We start from the raw sequence: 21,014 nt of genomic DNA, 5'->3' as shown, positions 1-21,014 counted from the left end.
TATATTGTTTAAAGATTCACGATTGTCTTTGTTTTATAGATCACATTATTTTTGCTTCAGTTAAATCAGGAGATTTTTTGTTTTAATAGTAAGAGAAATGTGTAAGTGAAGTTAACATGACTCATCAAACTTTCTTATGCTATAACATTCATTTTTTTTTAATTTTTTTTTTTTTTTACAAAAGATCAAATTAAAAGAATTGAGATGAATAAAACCATGCTATTTTCTTATTTTGTTACATTAAATTTGTCCATTCATTTTATCATGCCAAAGAAATAATAATAATAAAAGCAACTTTTTAAAAAACCTTCACAGCTTCACTTGTGTTGCTTTTTATATATTTGAACCCCACAAGCTAATAGGTTCACACTTCTGGTGTTTCCTTTGATAGTGTTGCCTCTTTATATATCTATTTGTACTGCAACAAATTGCATCATCTCTCAATTATATTGTTGTAACAATATAATCTGTCATCATGTCGACCTCGAAACAACCCCTAACATCCGCCTCACCTTCCGGCCTACGTATCTATTTCATTCCGCTACCATCCCCAGGCCATGTAATCCCTATGATCGACATAGCAAAAATCTTCACCAAGCATGGTGCCGAATGCACCTTGATCTTGACCCATCTTAACGCAGCCCGTTATGAGTCCAACATCCATCGCTCCGGCCTTCATCTCGTCACCTTTCAATTTCCCTCTAACACTGGTTTGCCGGTAGGTTGTGAAAGTGCTGATTTATTACCATCTCGTAAACTTTTTGGACACTTCAGAAGGGTCGTAGACTTGCTCGAGCAACCGTTTCGAGAACTCCTTCGTGTCAACCCTCCAGATGCAGTTGTCTCAGATTCTTTTCTCCTTTGGACCGACATAGCTTCCACTGAATTGAACATTCCTCGTTACTCGTTTCCTGTCGTAAGTTGCTTCGCATTATCAGTGGAGCGTAACCTTCTCTTTCACAGGCCTCAGCAAAATGTGACTTCTGACTTGGATCAGTTTCTAGTTCCCGGACTCCCTGATCAGATTTACTTAAACAAATCTCAACTTCCCGAGACAACACTTCCCGATGAGAAACTAATGGAGTTCTACCAACGTGCGCTGGAAGCGGAGAATGCCACGGCTGGATGGGTCGTTAACACATTTCATGATCTTGAATCGACATATATCAAACATTGCGAGAGGGTAACAGGTAAACCAGTTTTTCATATTGGGCCAGTTTGTCTAGGTGGTGTAAGTAAAGAGGAATTAGCAGAGCGGGGCCATAGCAAGGAATCATCAGTTGATTCAGAAAGGCTACTGAGATGGCTTGACGGCAAGCCGGCTTTTTCAGTGATATATGTTTCATTTGGCAGTGTGTCTTGGTTACCAAAGGCACAATTGAAAGAGATTGGATTTGGACTTGTTGATTCAGGGGTACCATTTATTTGGGTGGTAGGAAGAGGGGATGGTTCTGATGATGTGGCGGATGAGGTTGCCGCCGCTGCAGGAGAGACCGGGAAAGTTGTTAAAGGATGGGCCCCACAACTTGTTATTCTTGGACACATATCAGTGGGGACGTTTTTGACGCATTGCGGGTGGGGAGCAGTGACGGAAGCTTCTGCGGTCGGGAAGATGATGCTGACATGGCCTCTATTTGCTGACCAATTTTACAATGAGAAGCTTGTTGTGCAGGTGGTGGAGATAGGCGAGTCGATGGGGGCAGAGAAGGGATACATATGGGGAGAGGAGGAGAGAACAGGGGTTTTGTTGAACAGAGAAAGAGTGGCGGAGAAAGTGCGGTGGGCCCAGGGGCCAGGCGCAGAGGCGATGAGGAAAAGGGCAAGGGAAATTGGAATAGAGGCAAGAAAGGGAGGCAGCAAAGGCGGGTCGTCGTATGAAAGTGTCAAGTGTATGATGGAGGATATTAGGAAGCACAGAAGCCGGACGATGGAGGCAAGCGTGCATGCCGGAACTGGAGATCAACATTAATAGAAAAGGCAAATTATAAAGGAACATTATTTGCCTTGATTTGTAAGAGATGTATCAAATATGTTTGCAATTATGCACATAATATATTGTGTTGCTTTATATTTCTGAATTTCTACAAATACAGAAATTCTAACATGATTTATAAGAAAAGAAAGATATATTTATATTTTTGAATTTTGATCATTTTGTTTTAGTGAAAGACTGCACCACTGTTCAACCAATTTGAAAGTATTAATTCTAAAAGAAAACAGTGACGTTAATTTACCCAAGTGGCATTTTTGTTTACATTTATTATCAGCATTGTCTATTAAACCGAATTCGTATCCTCCGCATTAACTCAAAAAAAAATCTTCTGAGTTAATGCATATGGGTCGTTCAATCCGCTTTAATATCTGTGCGAGTTAGATCCGCACTAATATTTAAGAACCCCTGTGTTTTAGGCGGGAGCCATATTGGCTCCGTTTAAAATCAAACGGCTGAGACCATTTGCAATTTAATGTTCTTGCTTCATTATGGTATTTTTTTTTATTGCTTTATTTATAGCTCTGTTTTTTTTTTTTTTATATATATATATATTCTTATGCATTGTGGTTTTTAGAATGACTATATTTTGAGTATTGCGAATGAAACTGATATTGAAATTGTTGTAGTTTTACTTGAGTTGGTACTTAATTATTCTTTCTTTTGGTTATATTGTATGTAATGAGAGCGATCCTGTCCCGAGTATGTAAAAGGTGCTTAATGAATTGATTTTTAAGAAATCCAATAAAAAATTCAATGTCACATAGATATTTTTTGCAAAAAAAAAAAAAAATCATATAAAAAGTGATAAACGCTCACATATCAAAATCACCACAGAAAAAATAAAAATAAAATTAAATATTACAATAGTTAGAATAGATACAATCAATAAAATTGAACTTTATGTGCTTTCTATATATAGAATTCATATCAATATAGTCTTCTTTTTTTCAAGATCTGAGAGAACTAGGAAAAGACCTATGCTGATCAGTTGGAGAACTTAACAGTTAACATAATGTTGTAGGCAACAGCAAGGCAAGCAACAAATGAAGAACTTGCTTCTATTTAAAATTCAGCATTTTGATCTCCTCAAGCTACTCGGTTCACACTTTTGGCATTTCCTCATTATACATTAATTTACACCTACAATAAACCATATAACCACCTCTCTCTTTTACTATTATAATCAGTATCTACCGCAATGTCTACCTTATCCCGCTACCATCTCCAGGCCATGTCATTCCAATGGTCGATGTAGCGAAGCTCTTTGCCAAGCACAACGTAGAACTCGACCATCTATCACTCCAACCTAAAACTTCTCACCTTTGAATTTCCCTCTGTTAGCGTCCTACCGACGGGTTGTGCGACCACTGATGTGTTACTGTCTCCTGACCTTTTAGAGCAGCCGTTTTGGGAACTTGTTCGCCGCAACCCACCTGATGCAGTTGTATCTGATGCATTTTTCTTTGGTCTGTCATTGCTTCTCCCGAGCTAAATATTCCCCATTATTCATTTCCCAGCACAAGTTGTTTCGCCTGGTCGATGGAGCGAATCCTCTTCATTTATAAGCCTGAACAAAATGCAACGTCTGACTCGGATCCATTTCTTGTTCCTGGGATACCAAATTTACTTAGCAAAATCTCTACTTTAGGTAAAGAAAAGCTGACAGAGTTTTTCAATTGTGTCCGAGAAACAGAGAATGCCACTGTCGGGTGGGTCGTGAATGCATTTTCTGAATTGGAATCGGAATACATCAAACATTTTGAAAGGGAAACGGGTAGACCAGTATTTGCTGTTGGGCCCGTCTGTCTAAGCGGTACGAGTAAACAGGATGTGGCAGAGCGGGGCCGTGGCAAGAACTTGGTCGCTGAATCAGAGAGGTTACTGACATGGCTAGACGGCAGGCCGTCATTTTCGGTGGTTTATGTTTGTTTTGGAAGTTCGTCTATGTTGCCCAAGGCACAATTGAGAGAGATTGGATTCGGGCTCGTTGATTCAAAAGTACTGTTTATTTGGGTGGTAGGTGAAGATCACAGTTCCGATGGCGTGGCAGATGAGGTGGCAGCAGTAGCAGGAGAGTCGGGGCAAGTTATCAAAGGATGGCTCCCACAACTTGCTATCCTGGGACACATAGTGGTCGGTAAATTTGTGACGCATTGCGGTTGGGGGGCCGTGACAGAGGCTGTGGCACTCAGCAGGTTGTTGCTAACATGGCCACTATTTGGAGAGCAATTTTACAATGAGAAGTTTGTGATTGAGGTGGTAACAACTGGGGAGTCGATGGGTGCAAAGAGAGGGGTTGTATTGAGTAGAGAGAAAGTGGCAGAGAGAGTGCGATGGGCCCACGGGACAGGTGCCGAGGCGGTGAGGAAAAGAGCACGGAACATTGGATTGGTGGTGAGAAGAGAAGTTGTGAAAGGTGGATCCTCATATGCAAGTGTTGATTGCATGATAGAGGAGGGAAAAAGAGCATGGTTCCGGAAATCGGAATTGGAATCGGAATCAGAATTTTGACCGCCTAGTCAGAATAAGATGAATCGGTCGGAATCGAAAGAATTGGATCGGTAACTCGGGTATTTTTGGCAGAAGTCTTGTTTTGTAGCCAAAAAATAGAAAAAAATTAATAAAAATAATTTGTAAAAAACTATGTTAATTAAGACAATATTACACTCACATAATCCACTAATTATATAATGTATTACAAACATTACAAATAGAACACACTTTTATTGCCAGAAGCTATGCTGAGCTGGCTGGATCATCTCATCGTCCTCTGTATTAAAATACGAATGGGGATATTGTTGTACAGAGCCAAAAAATGAAGACATTAATGTAGTGTCAAATGAAAAATTATTAGCATCCTTAGAGCATCTACATCCCTGAAACTATTAGAGTTTCTAATCTGACGTGGCAGTTTCTAATCCAGTTTCAGGGATGTGAGAGAGTTTCTTATTTAGAAACTATGCATGCAAGTTTCTTATTAAGAAACTGTTTATAAACTCTATGTTGGCCAAATGATTGGCTTAAATTGTTTCTCCTTTTTAATTTGTTGCTGACGTGGCTTAATAGAAACTCTAAAATGAGTTTCAGGGATGTGAGAGTTAGAAACTTTAAAGATCATAATTTCTAAAAAGTAGTTAACAGTTATTTAGAAATCCTTTTGAGTTTTAGGGATGTAGATGCTCTTATATCCAACATATGGATTGTATGTGCTAGAAAATTTAGAAATATAAACGAATCATAAGAATTTGGTACATTAAAAATTGGAGTTTTAAAACATAAGATAAAATATAGCACCATAAATAAAGTGTAAATATTTGGTAAATCTAAAATTCGTTGCAATCGTGAAACTAAGAAAGGAAATAAATCAAATCATGTAAATAAATAAATAATTGAATTCTAACTAACAGTAATTTACATTAGGAATTATAAAGATGTGATTCGGTAATTATATATATTACTCGAAATTTAATTAGTCGGATCTAAAAATCAAATTATAACACGTAATAATATTCGTAAAACATTATAAATTGTTATGAATCTTCGATTGACGAAAACAGATTTTTAATAAATTAAATGAGTACATATTAAGTTCTGAATTGCTTGGACCATTGGATTTAATCCGAACACGAATCTTGAACACATCCTACACTTTGATTTTTGAATTGATGAAAGGAACAGATTTAAACCCATTTGAATAAAAATTTCGGGTCCGGCACCCCCATTTCTCTCCTTTTCTCTTTCCGTTCTTCACCGACAGTGGACCCCACGCACCTCTCTTCTCTTTTTCCCTTCTCTCCCGTTCACGCAAGAAACAGGGAGCGACTCCTCTGCTCTCGTGTCGCTGCAGCACTAGCCCACGCCTCCCTTCATCCCTCTGTTTACCCGACCCCACAGCCTACGACAGAGCACAGCACAGTCCAGGTTAGTGAGAATCGGAATTTTTTTCTTGGAATCGGATCAACTCGGACAAAACTCGGTGTAACTCGGCTGACTCGGCCGGAAAATCGGAAAACTTGGCCGAGTTAAGCACTGTTCATCCGAGTTTTGCTGAGAAACTCGCACAAGCGCGAGACTGGGGTAAAACTCGGCCCGGTCCCGTCCGATTCCGAGTTGACTCGGAATTGGCCGATTTCTGGAACCATGAAAAAGAGAATGGAGGCAATCGTAAAGAAAATATAAATTGGAAATTGATTAGGGGCAGAGCATTTGATTTTAATAAGCGATGTCAAATTGCGCAGCACCAAATTGCAATAATTCTAACATAACAAATTCCCTAAATCTGATATTTTGGAAAAGAAATTCCGGCTTGTGAATCAATCCTTAAATGATACGCAAAAATATGATTTATATTGTTTCTCCCCAATGCCTAACAAGAGAAGTTGGGCTTAATCCTAGCCCAACATTTAATGCCTAACAAGAGAAGTTGGGCTTAATCCTAGCCCAATATTTAATGCCTAACAGTGTTCGATCCGTTGAGGCGTTGACTCGCAAATACTTGTCTTATTACATAGAAAATACAATCACTGCTTCTTGTCAATGGGGGCTTTTCCCTCAAAATAAAATAAAATAGAAGGCAGTTATAATCTTCCACGTCATTTCTCGTAAAAGACCGTAATTTCTGTTACAAGTTACAACAACTTGCTGGAGACAGAAATCCGGTAGTCGGGAAATAAAATTTTCAATATGCGAATCTCAAAAAAGAAAGATTTCCGTGCACGAATCTCAAAAAAGATCAGCGATTGGAATCTGAACAACATGTTCCTGTTATTCCTTAAGATTAACAGCATATTTATTTCCGCTACAGTCGTACATGAGCGATCCTATTTTCCACATTCCTAAAATCAGAAATTCATTTTCCTTTCGCTTTTTGGAAAGGCGCAATTTCTTTGTTTAGCACAGCCTTTCAGCTTAATTTATCCAAACAGATTTCTCGAGCTCGATAAATCTTGTATGATTATCAATGGGGTGTTGCGTAAGCACGAACAGTGATTCCAGCGCGAATCGAGTTGCTCGATGGAGATCAACTGGGATCGTCGCTTTACGAGACACCAAATTGAAGGTTCTTTTTTTTCTTAGGAATTATTTTACGGGAGATAGATGTATAGAGATTTAAATTGATCGTTTACCAGATTGTTACTAGGTGTTCGTTAATTCATTGCTTTAACAAATTGATTTTAATTACATTTTTCTAACCATTATATACAGGAATTTCCGAATGAAATTCTGCAAGTAGAGAGCATAAGAACTCTTGATTTGACAAACAACAAAATAGGTATCATATTTGTTACTTTACTTCAGGTGCACAAATTTTGAAAAAAAGGATTTCAGATGAAATTCTTACTGATATTGCATTCTTTCTTCTACAGCTTTGGTACCTGCTGAAATTGGCCGACTTAATCGCATCCAAAGACTTGTGAGAGCAACCAAGTTATTATCTTATATATCTTGCAATTTCACACAATGAATTATTAAAATACTGGTTGAAGCTGAAGAGGTTTACCAGTATTATTTAGTCATTACTTTTCAAACAAATCCAAACACCTTGAATGTGTTTTCCGGTGAACTGTCAAAAGGGTGTGCTATGCATCTTTTATGTCTGGTGCCTCCTACTATCTCCTGTTGACTCACTCACATTTTAGAATTTCTTCCCTTTTTGTAATGGAGGCATAATGGGAGCACTGTTTTTCAATGTATTGGATGCCTCTTTTTCTTATTCAAAATACTTTTTATTTATTTTTTGTTATATTTGTAGGTTTTGGCCAACAATATAATTCAAAGTCTTCCAACTAATATTGGAGATTTGCGGACTTTAAAGATTCTGACACTTGATGGAAATCGGATTTCCTACTTGCCTGATGAATGTAATTTTGTGTCCGGCTTCTAGAATAATCTTTTTTTGTCACTTAACCTATCTCTCGATTAGATATGATAATTTATGGTTTGCAAAAATATGCATTAATTTTTACATTCACGGATTTGTCCCATTTAAGTGCACCTATCATAACTAACTATTAATTGAAAGATTAAAATGGAGTGTAATGATAAAAAATGTAGATGATCTCCAATTCACTAATCTGTAATATAACCAAACAGGTACAATTTGCTAAAACCCCTAAAAGGCATACTGCTGTTCTGAGTTTTTTTTTTCTGTTTGTAAAATTTCCATAACATCAGTTTTTAATTTATTTATTGTTTTGTTTTCTGATCAAGTGGGATCTCTTCAAATGCTAGAGAAACTTTCAATTTCTCATAACTCCTTGATTTCCCTTCCTCAGACTATAGGAGATTTACGAAATGTAAGTACATTTTTTTTTGTTTACCCAAACTTTTCCAGAATTCAATTCTCCGTGACCCTGCAAAAATTATTATTTTTCAAATGCACCAAATATTCTTCTTCTCATTGATCACTTTGACTCATATTAGAATTCTATATGTTTCATCAAATCCAATTGCAGATAGTGTTGCTGAATGTGTCGCAAAATAAATTGAAGTCTCTTCCTGAGTCAATCGGGGGATGTATAGCTTTGGAGGAATTGCAAGCTAGTGGTACTCATTTATATTGCTTAATGTACTTAAAATAAAGCCTCAAAACAATTAGCAATTTAGAAAATGATAAAGCTGGCAACAAGTGTACTGAAAGCAGGTCTTGTTTATCCAATTTACTAAATGATCCTATATTGTAATAAATAGTTTATATATATTTTTTGTGCTATTTATTACCTTCCCTTTTGCTATTTTTATTAATGCAGAAAATTCAATTGACGATTTGCCCCTTTCAATTTGCAAACTTATTCATCTCAAGTCGCTCATGCTAAACAACAACAACATTCGTCAGGTGCATATAACTCAGAAATAACAATTATGTTCTCACAGAATGCATATTTTACTACCCATGATACTATCGGTAAACCAATTTTACCTGGTAGGCAGTCTCCTGGGAGAAAGTTGCTGTTTTTTGTTTTGAAGAACCTTTTCTAATGTTGAAGCCAAATGATGTGGTCACACTTGCCAACTTATTTTCATGTAATTTACTTGCAGCTGCCCCAAAATTTGTTGAAGGAATGCAAAGCTTTGCAGAGTATTTCGCTGCATGATAATCCAATCTCTATGGACCAGTTCCAACAGGTACATCTTCTTACAATCTTTCTCTACTTTTGCATATATGCCCTTGCAAAGTCTTGGGCATTTTCGTGGACTTACATAGTTCTGGATACCCAATTCCAAGTGCCTCATGTATATGTATTTTGCATGAAATTATATTCTTTCCAAAGAATTTTTTGGTAAAGAAACTTTTGAGTTTGTTGTTTAAACATCATTAATTATTCAGATGGATGGTTTTGAGGAGTTTGAATCACGAAGGAGGAAGAAATTTGATAAACAGATCGATTCAAATGTAATGATGAGTTCAACTGCACTTGATGAAGGTCTCGATCGTCGGTAATTGGATGGGAAAATATGTTTACCCTTTTATCTGAAATGGTAAGCCTGTAAATAGTAAAATATGTTTACCCTTTTAATTGTTTATTTTCTATAACAGATGCATTTCGCACCAAATATATTTTGATTGTTTTAATTTTGTGAGGAACATATCAAGATTTGTACGGTATTTAATTTTCATGCCCTATATTGTAGCTATATATAGTGTTGTTAATTTTGTAAGGAAGATTTAACTTTTTCAAATTAATACTAGTATTATGTCAAGAGGACAGATCCGATTATCATAATTTTGAGTTATCACAACTATTTTTTACATTTTCAAATTCCAATTCGTCAATTCAAACTGTTCAACATGATCTCCACAATAAAATGTGCTTTCAGATCAAATTTTATATTTTTTTGAAGTTTTTTTACTATTTATTAAGATGGTACAAAATTCGATGGTATGAATTTAATTAGTTTTTGTAAAATACTTAATAAATAGTAAAAATTTCAAAAAAAAATGTAAAATTTGATCTGCAAGTACATTTTATTGTGGAGATTACGTTGAACGGCTTGAATCGATGATTTGGACTTTGAAAATATAGAAAATAGTTGTGGTAACTCAAAATTGTGGTAATCAATCCTTTATCAAACTAACTACAAATACATATATTAATGCTAAAGAGTAACATATCAAAGGTAAGGTATTAAGTGTATGACGGATGGAAACGAGTATTTATCTTTGAAAATTCCAATATCAGCAATAAAATTAGAAATGTTTCGGTTTGAAAATTTTTATATAATAGAATTTTATGGAATTGAGTATTCTAAAACCGAAGCACAGACAAACGTTTTGATATTAGCCATTCTCTCTCTTTGTATATATAGCTTATATAAGTAATTTTTGTATTTTAAAAATCAAATAATGGATATGAAGCGTTTAACATGTTCATCATATTAAAATGTACTTGGAGATCAAATTTTACATTTTTTTTTGTAAAAAGAATACTATCTTTTGAGAAATTTTCAAAACAATGGTTCAATATGCTATAATAATTCAGAAAAATTAATAAAAAAATCTGGAAAAATTGCGGTTTTAAAAAATTCTAAAAAGTCAGTAAAAAATTATCAAAAAAAAAAATGTAAAATTTAGTCTCCAAGCACAACTTTGGAAGAAATTAATAAAAAAAATCTGGAAAAATTGCGGTTTTAAAAAATTCTAAAAAGTCAGTAAAAAATTATCAAAAAAAAAAAAATGTAAAATTTAGTCTCCAAGCACAACTTTGGAAGAAGTTTTATACATTCCCAATCAATAATGTACTCATTCTAGAATTTCCTAAAATATTCAGATCAAGTCATGCTGGTTTCTTTGTTAATTTTCGATTTTCGAGTTTTCTCGGTGTCCAGCTATTAGGGTTGGACCGATCTTTGATACAAGTATTTGATTATTTCACCGAACTCAGATCATTTGAGGTTTCAGATCAATCAAGATGATGATATCACTGAGTTGCTGTTGAGCTTTTTTTTCATGTCAAATTGTCAATAACACACATACAAATGCGAGTCCATGTCCCCGCAGGTACATGAGGTGCAATTGAAACAAAAAACAAATGGACAGACTAGATTAATTTTATTTGGGCCAAACTCAATTTGGTGCCTGTTGAAGCTGTAGGGGGGCTGCTTTAAGATTCGTACCAAGTGAATGAACGATTCAAATTCACCACTTGCACCTCAGGTACCTGAGGTGATACAGATTCTACAAATGCGCACATAAACTCAGTGGAATCAAGGGTGGACAAAAATATTAATAATTCAAATTTTATGAAAATATTAAAGTACAAATTAAAAAACTACAAATTGCATCATAGTGTAGAAAATTTGATATTCACACTAGGGGAAGCCAGACTTTCAGACTATGGAGATCAAATGTAATCAAGTATATACAATTTTTCTACTACGAATGAGGTCAATTTCACATTATTCATAATATTTTAGTTTAAATTATATTAAAATAGAGTATAAATATAAAAGTTTTTTTTAGAATGAGACAACAATCCAATACAACATGAATTTATTAAAAAAAAAAAATCAGGATAGGTACGATAGTCTCTCCGCAGTGCACAAACACACAAGCACACACATACATGCACAAAATAATGAGATTTTGTTTTCAATTCATAAACTTAAAAATTGTGAATTAAAATAATTTACAAATTTCAGGCTTAAATTCACAATTATGAATTTCCAAAGATACATCTTGTTGCCACCATTGACGAATCCCATGAGGCGCCTCGAGACATTCATTTTGGTTCACTACTAATATCGCTGATGGAAGCAGATGTGGCACCTCTGACCCCGGAACAACAGCACAAATTTCCCTGAAAGAGGTATAAGTTGCCACCGATTGCTCTAGGCATCCAATTATCGTCCCTTCCAATTCCTTGCGTCTTTTGAAATACGGTATATATGATGCCGAGATCAGGTCCTGTGGGTGCACAAATAGATATGGGTTCCATGTAGTCAACTTCAAGAATTCTTCGCGTGATTTGTTGTGTTGATTTCGCGTAAAAACTGAGACTCCCACCTTGAAAATGGTCTTACAAATGTACAGCTTTGGAAACAAATCAGGAGAGATTGAGGGGAAAGGAGGGTTGAAAAGGAATGCCTTGAGATTAATATTCTCGGTCTTTATCAAGTACTTCCCGATAACAGTCGCGATTGAAGCTCCTAGAGAGTGACCAGCGAGCCAAATGTCTTTGGGTTGATAGTTCGATATGAGCTTTCGGACAGCATTTAGACAAGTTTGGGAACGTGTGCTCTTATTGATACCACCAAAGAACACACTTGTGTCTAGGCAAAAATCTCGAATACCATGCCTTTGATCCGGCATTGTGCCTCTCAAGGCGACAACAAATCTTGGTGCCAAGGGGTGTCGAGCAAAAGGCGGCTTGAACTCAAAGATGCAACCATAGACTGAGGAATCCTTGACATCTCTAAGAACCTCTATGAAATCAAAATGGAAATGCTCACACCAAGCCGTTGCGAGCAATTCGGGTTTGACACGTCTTGCCACACTGTCTTTCTCTATGATGTATGAGGCTTGCACCAGAGATGCAACAACTACTCTCTGATCATTTGGACATCTCCTGTTTAAATAATAAGTGAGTTCAGATTTCTGGAGATTGTCAGGTTGTGTTAGGAAAATAAATTAAGTAAAAGTTGTAATTATATATTCATGTTGAAAATTTTCCGAAATTGGTTGAATCACGAACATTTGCCGAAAGGAAGTGAAGCTTAAATTTCAAAATCACTCCAATGATCCTTAAATTTTATGTTATGTCTTTCTCTTTATTAACCGTTTTCCCTTTTTGCACAATCAACCCTTCAGTGGTTCTTTTTGCAATCTCGACATCTGCCTTTTACCCTTTTTTTTTTTCAATTAAACCTAAAATTAAATAATAAGTCATGCGAACTTCAGAACAAGTTGTTAAACTTAGAATCGGTTCCTCGAAACAAAACAAAACAAAACAAAACAAATGAGAAAAGGTTTTGACCCTTGAGCCTTTATCTCAAATCGGGCCGTCAACTAGTTTAGTTTCTAACTACTTTTGCCTCTAATTAAGTAAAAAAAATTCTTTCACTCAATTTTGTCTCAAATCAGCCTATTTTTTTGATGATCTGTGACAAATTTTGCGAATATAAAAATATAAACATCTTTTGCTTGATTTCTCTTTCAAATAAGATCAATAATGAAGTACGTGTCACTATTTTTTTAAAGATATGCTACGTATAAAAACTTGATATGCTAGATTTAAAGGTTTGCAGTAGGTTTAGCTTCATTTGCTAGTTTTAAAGACTGCATTTTACTAAGTTACGTGTAAGGTTTAAAAACTAGACACGGGTACTTTAAAGGATTGTAGAAAGATGTTTATAACCTGAGAAATAAAATTTAAAATCTACTAGTTTTTATTGTAAAAAAAAATATTGATAACTTACATACCAGATTTAAAGGTTTGACATAATTACTTTAAAACATTGTACACAGATATTTAAAGCTTGAGAAATACAATTTAAAGTGCTTACAGACTTTTACATAAAAAAAATTGATAAGTTATATCTAAGGTTTAAAGAGTAAAAAAAATTAAGAGCCTACAGACTTTTACCGCCAAATCAAATATGTTGTTAGAAGTCAGTGGATTTTGTATTTAATGTATTTTTGCGGTGTTGAATCCTGATTTTTTTTATATTTAATTTATATAATATATTTGTTGAATTAATAATATAATTAAAATAATATATATAATAGACGTATCGTATCTTTGATTTTTGAAAATTCTGTATCGTCTTATATGTATCGTATCCGATATGATACCTGTACCCGTATCCATGCAACATAGGAATAAACTATCCAGATATTCCCAACTTATATCGTTTCCTATAAACACCATCATTCGCCTCTTTACAAAGAAAAAAGGGCTAAAAACATAATTAAGTCCATTTGAAGCTTCTCAAATAGGAAGTTGCATATAAATTCCCCTTTTCATCTACGTATGATATATTGATATACGTTTAAACATTGACAGTAGTAAATTGAGAAGAAATTGCTCAAGGCTACTTTATTTTTCAGCGAAGAGATGGGATATATAGTCAAAATTAAGCAACAACCACCTTGAAATAATTATGAATACATTTTGCAGTAGATAATTGGGTGAGATGCAAAAAAAATAAAAATAAAACATCAATTGAAAAGAAATTTCTTATTAAGTGTACTCACCAATTTACATCTTTGGACCTCAAGTGGACAGGCCCTGAAATTCTAAAGTCATCCATCGTACTATCGCGTCGTCTTCTTTTATAAATGAGGTGTTAGTTCTTTCTTTGATCCTTAAAAATTAATGCATCGCAAAAATAATGTTAGAAGAAACTCATTTCGGAATTACAAAAATAAGGTTTTAATTTCTTGATCCTTAAAACATGTGTTGCAATAAATTGTTGTAACTAATTAATAGATATTTGGAACTAATGTATGAAACTACAACATACAGAATAATAAAGTGAGAAAACCTGACCTTTAATTAAAATTCACTGGAGAACCTTTTTCAAGTCATATCGATCTGACGATTTATGTACATATGTGTGTGTGTATATATAGCTTCAATCGAAGGAATCAATTGGATCCGTATTCTGAATTACCTCAAATTTTGAGTTTAGCATCTCGATTGTCTAATCAGAATCTGAACCAATTAATCCGGTCCAAGGTAAAACTCATTTTTAGATGTTACTTTGATTACCAATTATTGTTATAGCACTAATATTTCTCTAACCGAATCAAATTCTATTCAAAGTCAACTGTAATGAATATTATATGGGGTGATTCTCCAGTACTTTCAAAAAAAATATTGTTCCTAGTTCAAGATATCACTAGCGGTCGGTCTTTCTTTAGTATAAAAAAAGAGGAAGAAAGAAAATGTATAGACAATTATTTTTTTGGAGAGATAAGTTTGTTGGATGATATATCCAACGTTGAGTGATATAATTATAAATTACATACTGTCATGTGATTAATTATTTTAATTATGTGATCAATAAGGACTAAAGATTAAGGATATAAAAACATCATGTGCTAGATATAACGTCTTATTGCTATTAAAAAGTTTAAACTCAATGATTTTTTTTTTAAAATATTTCACATTAGTTAGTCCTAATTTTTATGAAATATTCCAATTTAAATCGAAATCCAACTAACGTCAGCAGTGTAGTGTTCATAATTAGTTGATATATTCAGCTTTTATTAAGACTTGGTATTTTAAATATAAATGTTGGGGATTTATAAAGCCCAAACAATATTATTTATTTATTTTAGATTTTTTAGAATTTTCCATTTTTATTATATTTTTTCTGAATTTTCAACCATTTAAATTAAAATATAAAAAAAATGACGTGACTAATTTACGTCACATCATGTCACGTCACGTATGGTCACGGCGTAACCACGCGTGACGTGACTGTCCGCCACTATTTTGATTACGTTACATCACGTCACATAAAAAAAAAAATTAATCACATCACGTGATCAAATCACAACGTGTTTGTCAAATTACATGTCACATATTTCCTTCTCCATTATCCGGTAACTATCCGGAGCGATTATCATAATCTATTCATTAAAATCCGTTAGTGTCTTTAAAAAACTTGGCAGTGGAATTCAGCTCATTAATACCACGTTGGTTAGAGAAATTTCCTCCAATTCGGCTCATTAACACCCATTTTATTTTACTAGTATCGTGCTCGTGCATTGCAACAGAGACATATTATAAGATTGAATAAAATACGAAGAAACTTTTTTATTTGACATTCACACAAAATAAAAAAATGAAAATAAAAGACAAATTAAAAAATGGAAATCCAAATAATAAATCCCTATTCTTATATTATGCACGTAGTTGTCCTGATACAACAAATGAAAAAAAAAAGAATCAAATATAACATGATTTTTTTTTGAAATATCATTGCGATTTAAGATCTAATTTTCTCCACAAGCGAGACATGCCATTAAACGATTTAGAGGAGATCATATGTAAAAAAACAAATTTGAAAAATATATAATTAAATGATTCAAGTAAAAAATTTCTCTACATATATATTCTTCATGAAAATTATTTTAACAATAGAAATTTCTCTACATATCATTTCTATACACGAAAGCTCTAGATATTATTCATTTTCTCTTCAGATCAGAAAGATTAATTGCTTTTGTCAACACAAGATCTGATATTCATCTATTCACAAAAATACAATAGCCCTAAACAAAATACAAAAAAATATGATTGTTTCCATTTTCATTGTCGAAACTATAGAGGAAGAGGAGAAATGAAAGAACCAAATTCTTTGCCCACCGGTGGACAAATTTTTTTTCTACCATCTACGAAAACTAACCAATCATGGTCTGCCAGTTTTGGACCTCTCAATGATAGTTTTCACAATTATTAAATACTTGGTCCATCATTAATATTTCTAAGCAAAGAAAAATTGACTCACGTGATCAACAAAAATAGAAAAAAAAAATCCAATTTGTCTTCATGAAATCTCTATTTTTATATTATGATACCACAAGTAAAATAAATTTATAACAAATTACCAGAAGATATTTTTTTATGAAAAAAAAAAGTAAGTTATATAGAAGAGAGTTCCAATACAATAATTTTCATGTGCAATTTGAGTTATAAATTTTCAAATATGAATGAAAAAGTAAACTTTGAACATTTTATAGCACAAAATTTTGCCAGAGAATTTTGAATTTTAAAAATTATTATTAAATAATATACAAAAATTAATTGAGTACGTCAAATTTTCAAAGGTCTAGAAGGCTCTGAGTCAGTGGTTTGAATTAAAACTTTTGAACCAACTTAGTAGTTCAGATTTAAACTTTGAAGCCGAATTAGTGGTTTTGACTTAAACTTTGGACCCAAACTACTAACTCAATTCCAAAATTTAAATTTGAGTTACCCACTCAGTGCCTGCTAAGCCATAAAAAAATTAACGTACTAAATCTATAGTCTTATATTACTTAATAATAATTTCAAAAAATAAAAACTCTTTATAATGCTATGATATTTTGTAGCAGAATTTATTTTTTGTTTATATTTGAAATTTTTTAACCCATTTTGCACATTAAATTGGTTATATTGAAATTCTCATCTGCATAAGTTCACATAAAGAATACCTTGTGATATTCTTATTATTAATTTTTTTATATTAATTTATATTCATTATAATGATTATTCTCTAGATAAATTGTGGTATTATTAATTATTTCATAAAAGACGTTGGATTGTATTTTTCTATCTTTGTTCATTATGTGAGTTAATTTTTCGGCATTTAAAAAACTTTCTATATAAGTTAGTCTACACATATTAATGACAATTGATTATTGTAAAAACCTTCATTTGAGAGTTAACAAAATGTGGCATACACAGATTAATTAGTTTTTATAGATGGCAGAGAAATGAAATGGAGGAAATGAAAAACATAAGGAAATAATTTAATTGGAAGAATAGAAGATAGCTAAGGATTTATTCAATTTTAATGTGATAAACCATGTAGCAGTCTGTGTGGCGAGCATGTTAAACTTCTACACATAAGATATATGCATATAATCAAAAGAAGATAGATTATGTGATTGGAGGGTTGATATTCAATTTAAAAATTCATCTTTCAATCTCAGCAATTGAAGGATCAGGACAACTACGTGCATAATATAAGAATGGAGATTTTATAATTTTAAATTATTTTGTAATTAAAAAGCTTGTTATCGTCCGATATGTAAGACAAAAATATAAAGATTAAGAGGTTTAATTTATTCTATCACAACTTTAATCAACAACTAAATAAAATATCTTATGCTATCTTAATTTAAAATAGACAACTTATTCTATCATTAGTTTAACACATGACCAAAAAGGAGCTATATATCTTATATAGGTGACTTCTAATTAAGAGTGATTAATGAGCGAGTTTGAGCGAGTTGAAGTATGCTCGTACTCAGTTCATTAGTTTAATGAGCGAGTGGACTCGAGTTGAGACGACAATACCGAGTTGACAATTGTGCTCGTTCTTGGTTCATTAAATACTCAAGTTGACTTGTGCTCCTTAAGCGACTCGTTAAGAATCAACTTGTAGGCAATTTGAATTTTGTTTTGAATTTTTTTGTTTCAGATACATCATTCAAAAATTAATTAATATTAATAGAATTTAACAATTTGTTATAATCCAAGTGCTTAAACAGTACATAATTTAGCAAAAAATTGTCAATAAACAAATTTAACAAAAGCAAACAGCTATCTTCTTGTCGGTTCTCATGACCCTACATGTCACATGCTTAGAGGTATCTTTTTGGGTTTGATCTGGTTGGGATTAGATGTAGCATGATTTTATGTAACTCAGTTCTTAATGAGCGAGTTATGAATGAATTGAGATATGCTCATGCTCGGTACATTAAATTAATGAGTTGTTAACGAGCTCTTAACTAGTGAATTATGAACAAATTACAAATTATGAGCGACTTACACACCCCTAATTATGATAGTCCACAAACAAAATATATGGTCCGAGCGTACCTTGTAATAAATAGGATGCGGGCATGTTTGATTTATTTATGAGCCCATATACTAGGGGTGGCAACGAATCAAACCGAATCGAACTTACTCTAGTTTGAGTTTGAGTTTGAATAAGATTCAAATTAAACTGGATTTGATTTGTTTCGAATCAAACTAATTTCGAATCAAATTAATTGTGAACTACACATTTTTCGAATCAAAGTCAATCGAACTACGAACTACAAATTTTTTCGGCAACCCTTGTTATACCGGTATTTTATGCATTAGTTTTCTTCTCGCAGAACAAAATTCACACAATTTCCTTTTACCTTTTATGAATTTACACTAATGGATTATGTGTCAGTTTAAGATTTCTTTACCTTTTACGTTGTTGGATTGATTAAAATCACGGCATGGATCTAGTCAAATAAAATTTATTCCATTATCAATTTATTATGCTGCTGAAATATTTTTCTATTATAAGTTATTATTATATTAATAATTTTAAGCTGTTATATAAATTTATTTTTTGTATTATTAAAGGTTAATGGTTGAATTTAGTTGCCACCCCTTCCGCCGTTCCGCGTACTGATTTGAAGAGCTGCAGTATGCGACAGCGTTTTGGCAGGAGATGGTCCCATTTCCAGATCCTCTGTAACAAGCTCTCCTAAAAAATCTCTATTATTACCTTATAAATGATTAGGTCCCAGTCCCATAAGCACAATAAATAAACCTGTCTAGGAGACTAGAGCTCTATCGGCAACCTATTACAGAATTTCTTGTACAGTTTCCGTACCAGAAGATCCGGGCATTGGGTACCATAATATTTTCACGACGACGGAGGAGGTTAAAATCACAGCACAAAAAGCTAACTACACTAACAAAATCTACGATATGATTAACGGAGGCACATAATGGCATAGATTGACGAATGGCGGGAGACTTTTCCTAGGTTATTGGTCTTTGGTAGAGATTTGTGAGTGTCCGAATGTGAGAATAGCGTAGCAGTATTAAATCGGATGAAATTTCTACTTCACATCCGGTCTGCTGCTGCACGTAACAGGAATAAAGGTAGTCAAAGGAATCACCAACCTTTTACCTATTCCTCAGGATCCGACTCAGCAGATCGTTTGGATGGATATGTCAAATTATCAAATTTTTTTTCCGGTAATTTGGGGCAAAAGATACGGATTTTACAAGGAATTTTTTTTTTATAAATCATAATTAATTAAATTAATTTTAGTAAAGCAACATGATTACTTTGTTTTTTTTTTACAAAAATTATAAGGACTGAATCTCCAGTTCGGTCTCCACATTTTACTTTTTTCTGGATCGAATTGGGGATTCGGTCTTCCTTTATTTTGAAACAGGGGCTGTCTCTGGCAGAAACAACTTGTTCCTAAAAGAAACAGAGACCGTCCCTGGCAAAAACAGGGCCCGAAACATAATCACAGAAATACAGGATGTTCGTGAAAAGCCGAAACAGAGAAAAATATGGAGACCGAATCCCCAATTCGGTCTCTCCAAAAAGTAAAATTTGGAAACCGAATTGGGAATTCGGTCCTCATAGTTTTTGTTAAAAAAAAAAAAATCATGATGCTTTACTAAAATTAATTTAATTAATTATGGTTTATAAAAAAAAATTCTTTTACAAGACACGCTGTTGAAATGACCGTGAGTGGATTTGTTATTTTATTATTATTTTGTTTTAAAGGATATACGAATTAGTTTGTGATATATTTATCCGATTTTTTTTATTCATCGAAAACAAAATAAAAAATATCATGAAAGAAGACCGTTTTGCTGAAAAATCGAAATATAAGAAAATGGTTTGTCCCGTCCGACACTGTAGTTGGACGGGATAAAGCATTATGTCCCGTTTAAATGTGTGTATTCGAATTTCAAGTTTAACATCGTTATTTTTTTAAGAAAAAAAATATTGTTCCTTAGTAGAATTCAGGCCAAAACGAGCAAAATGCAATAAAAGTATTTGTTCTTAAAATGTCATGTTCAGTCATCTTTATAAAAACATTCAACTTCGTTGAGAAACTAGTTATTCAAGTGTAAATTTTGAACTAGTGAGATCATGAGCGGATCCAGAATTTTTGTTACGGAGGAGCAAAAAAATAATGAATTGGGTTTAAATAGCTAAGTGGGTTCAAACCCATTAGCTAATCGGGTACTAAATAAAATATAATGCTCTAACTTCTAATTTTCAATACTATGACTTCTAATTCTAATTACTAATAATTAGAATTTAAGAAATTTATCATAATTTTAACTCTAAATTTAACATTAATTACAAATCAAAAGTTCAGAAGGAGGCAAAGTCGAACCAACCTATAAATCTGTATAAAATTTCAAAATCCCCAAAAAAATCCCCCCCCCCCTCGGAAACTTCACTGGATCCGCCCCGGAGGGAGACTGTATTTTTTTTTCTGTAGAATAAGAAAACAAAATATCTAATACACTAGTCATTCATGACTCATGTAAGTGGGTGAAAAAGA

The 21,014-nt window shown here is 33.4% G+C and overlaps 3 protein-coding genes and 1 pseudogene across 3 annotated transcripts; 3 read left to right on the top strand and 1 right to left on the bottom strand.

Moving 5' to 3' along the window:
- The first annotated feature begins 429 nt into the window (after positions 1-429).
- LOC144568673 (UDP-glucose flavonoid 3-O-glucosyltransferase 7 pseudogene) lies at positions 430-1,969 on the top strand (annotated as a pseudogene).
- Positions 1,970-3,532: 1,563 nt separating this feature from the next.
- On the top strand, positions 3,533-4,504 carry LOC144568668 (anthocyanin 3'-O-beta-glucosyltransferase-like). Its single transcript, XM_078319040.1, has one exon. It carries the CDS (start codon positions 3,533-3,535, stop codon positions 4,502-4,504), a length of 972 nt encoding a protein of 323 aa, XP_078175166.1.
- A 2,273-nt stretch (positions 4,505-6,777) lies between these two features.
- Positions 6,778-9,673, top strand: LOC144568720 (plant intracellular Ras-group-related LRR protein 7-like). The gene is made up of 9 exons (XM_078319090.1): positions 6,778-7,052; positions 7,199-7,265; positions 7,360-7,406; positions 7,746-7,854; positions 8,204-8,289; positions 8,449-8,539; positions 8,743-8,828; positions 9,032-9,118; positions 9,321-9,673. The coding sequence occupies exons 1-9, from the start codon at positions 6,954-6,956 to the stop codon at positions 9,432-9,434; spliced, it is 786 nt and encodes a 261-aa protein (XP_078175216.1). The 5' UTR covers positions 6,778-6,953; the 3' UTR covers positions 9,435-9,673.
- A 1,936-nt stretch (positions 9,674-11,609) lies between these two features.
- LOC144568667 (GDSL esterase/lipase At4g10955-like) lies at positions 11,610-14,242 on the bottom strand. Its single transcript, XM_078319039.1, has 2 exons — positions 14,187-14,242; positions 11,610-12,558 (listed from the first exon to the last, which is right to left on the bottom strand). Exons 1-2 carry the CDS (start codon positions 14,240-14,242, stop codon positions 11,610-11,612), a joined length of 1,005 nt encoding a protein of 334 aa, XP_078175165.1.
- Positions 14,243-21,014: the final 6,772 nt, after the last annotated feature.

This window comes from Carex rostrata, chromosome 17 (assembly GCF_964058835.1).
Source record: "Carex rostrata chromosome 17, lpCarRost1.2, whole genome shotgun sequence".
NCBI lineage: Eukaryota > Viridiplantae > Streptophyta > Magnoliopsida > Poales > Cyperaceae > Carex > Carex rostrata.
The sequence above is the reverse complement of the archived record's forward strand: the minus strand, read 5'-3'. Positions and strand labels throughout refer to the sequence as shown.

Coding starts and splice junctions, on each gene's coding strand:
- LOC144568668 (XM_078319040.1), top strand. CDS start 3,533: ATGGAGCGAATCCTCTTCATTTATAAGCCTGAACAAAATGCAACGTCT.
- LOC144568667 (XM_078319039.1), bottom strand. CDS start 14,242: ATGGATGACTTTAGAATTTCAGGGCCTGTCCACTTGAGGTCCAAAGAT. Junction 12,559..14,186: donor AGGTCCAAAGATGTAAATTG/GTGAGTACACTT, acceptor TTATTTAAACAG/GAGATGTCCAAATGATCAGA.
- LOC144568720 (XM_078319090.1), top strand. CDS start 6,954: ATGGGGTGTTGCGTAAGCACGAACAGTGATTCCAGCGCGAATCGAGTT. Junction 7,855..8,203: donor TTCCTACTTGCCTGATGAAT/GTAATTTTGTGT, acceptor TTTCTGATCAAG/TGGGATCTCTTCAAATGCTA. Junction 9,119..9,320: donor CTATGGACCAGTTCCAACAG/GTACATCTTCTT, acceptor TTAATTATTCAG/ATGGATGGTTTTGAGGAGTT.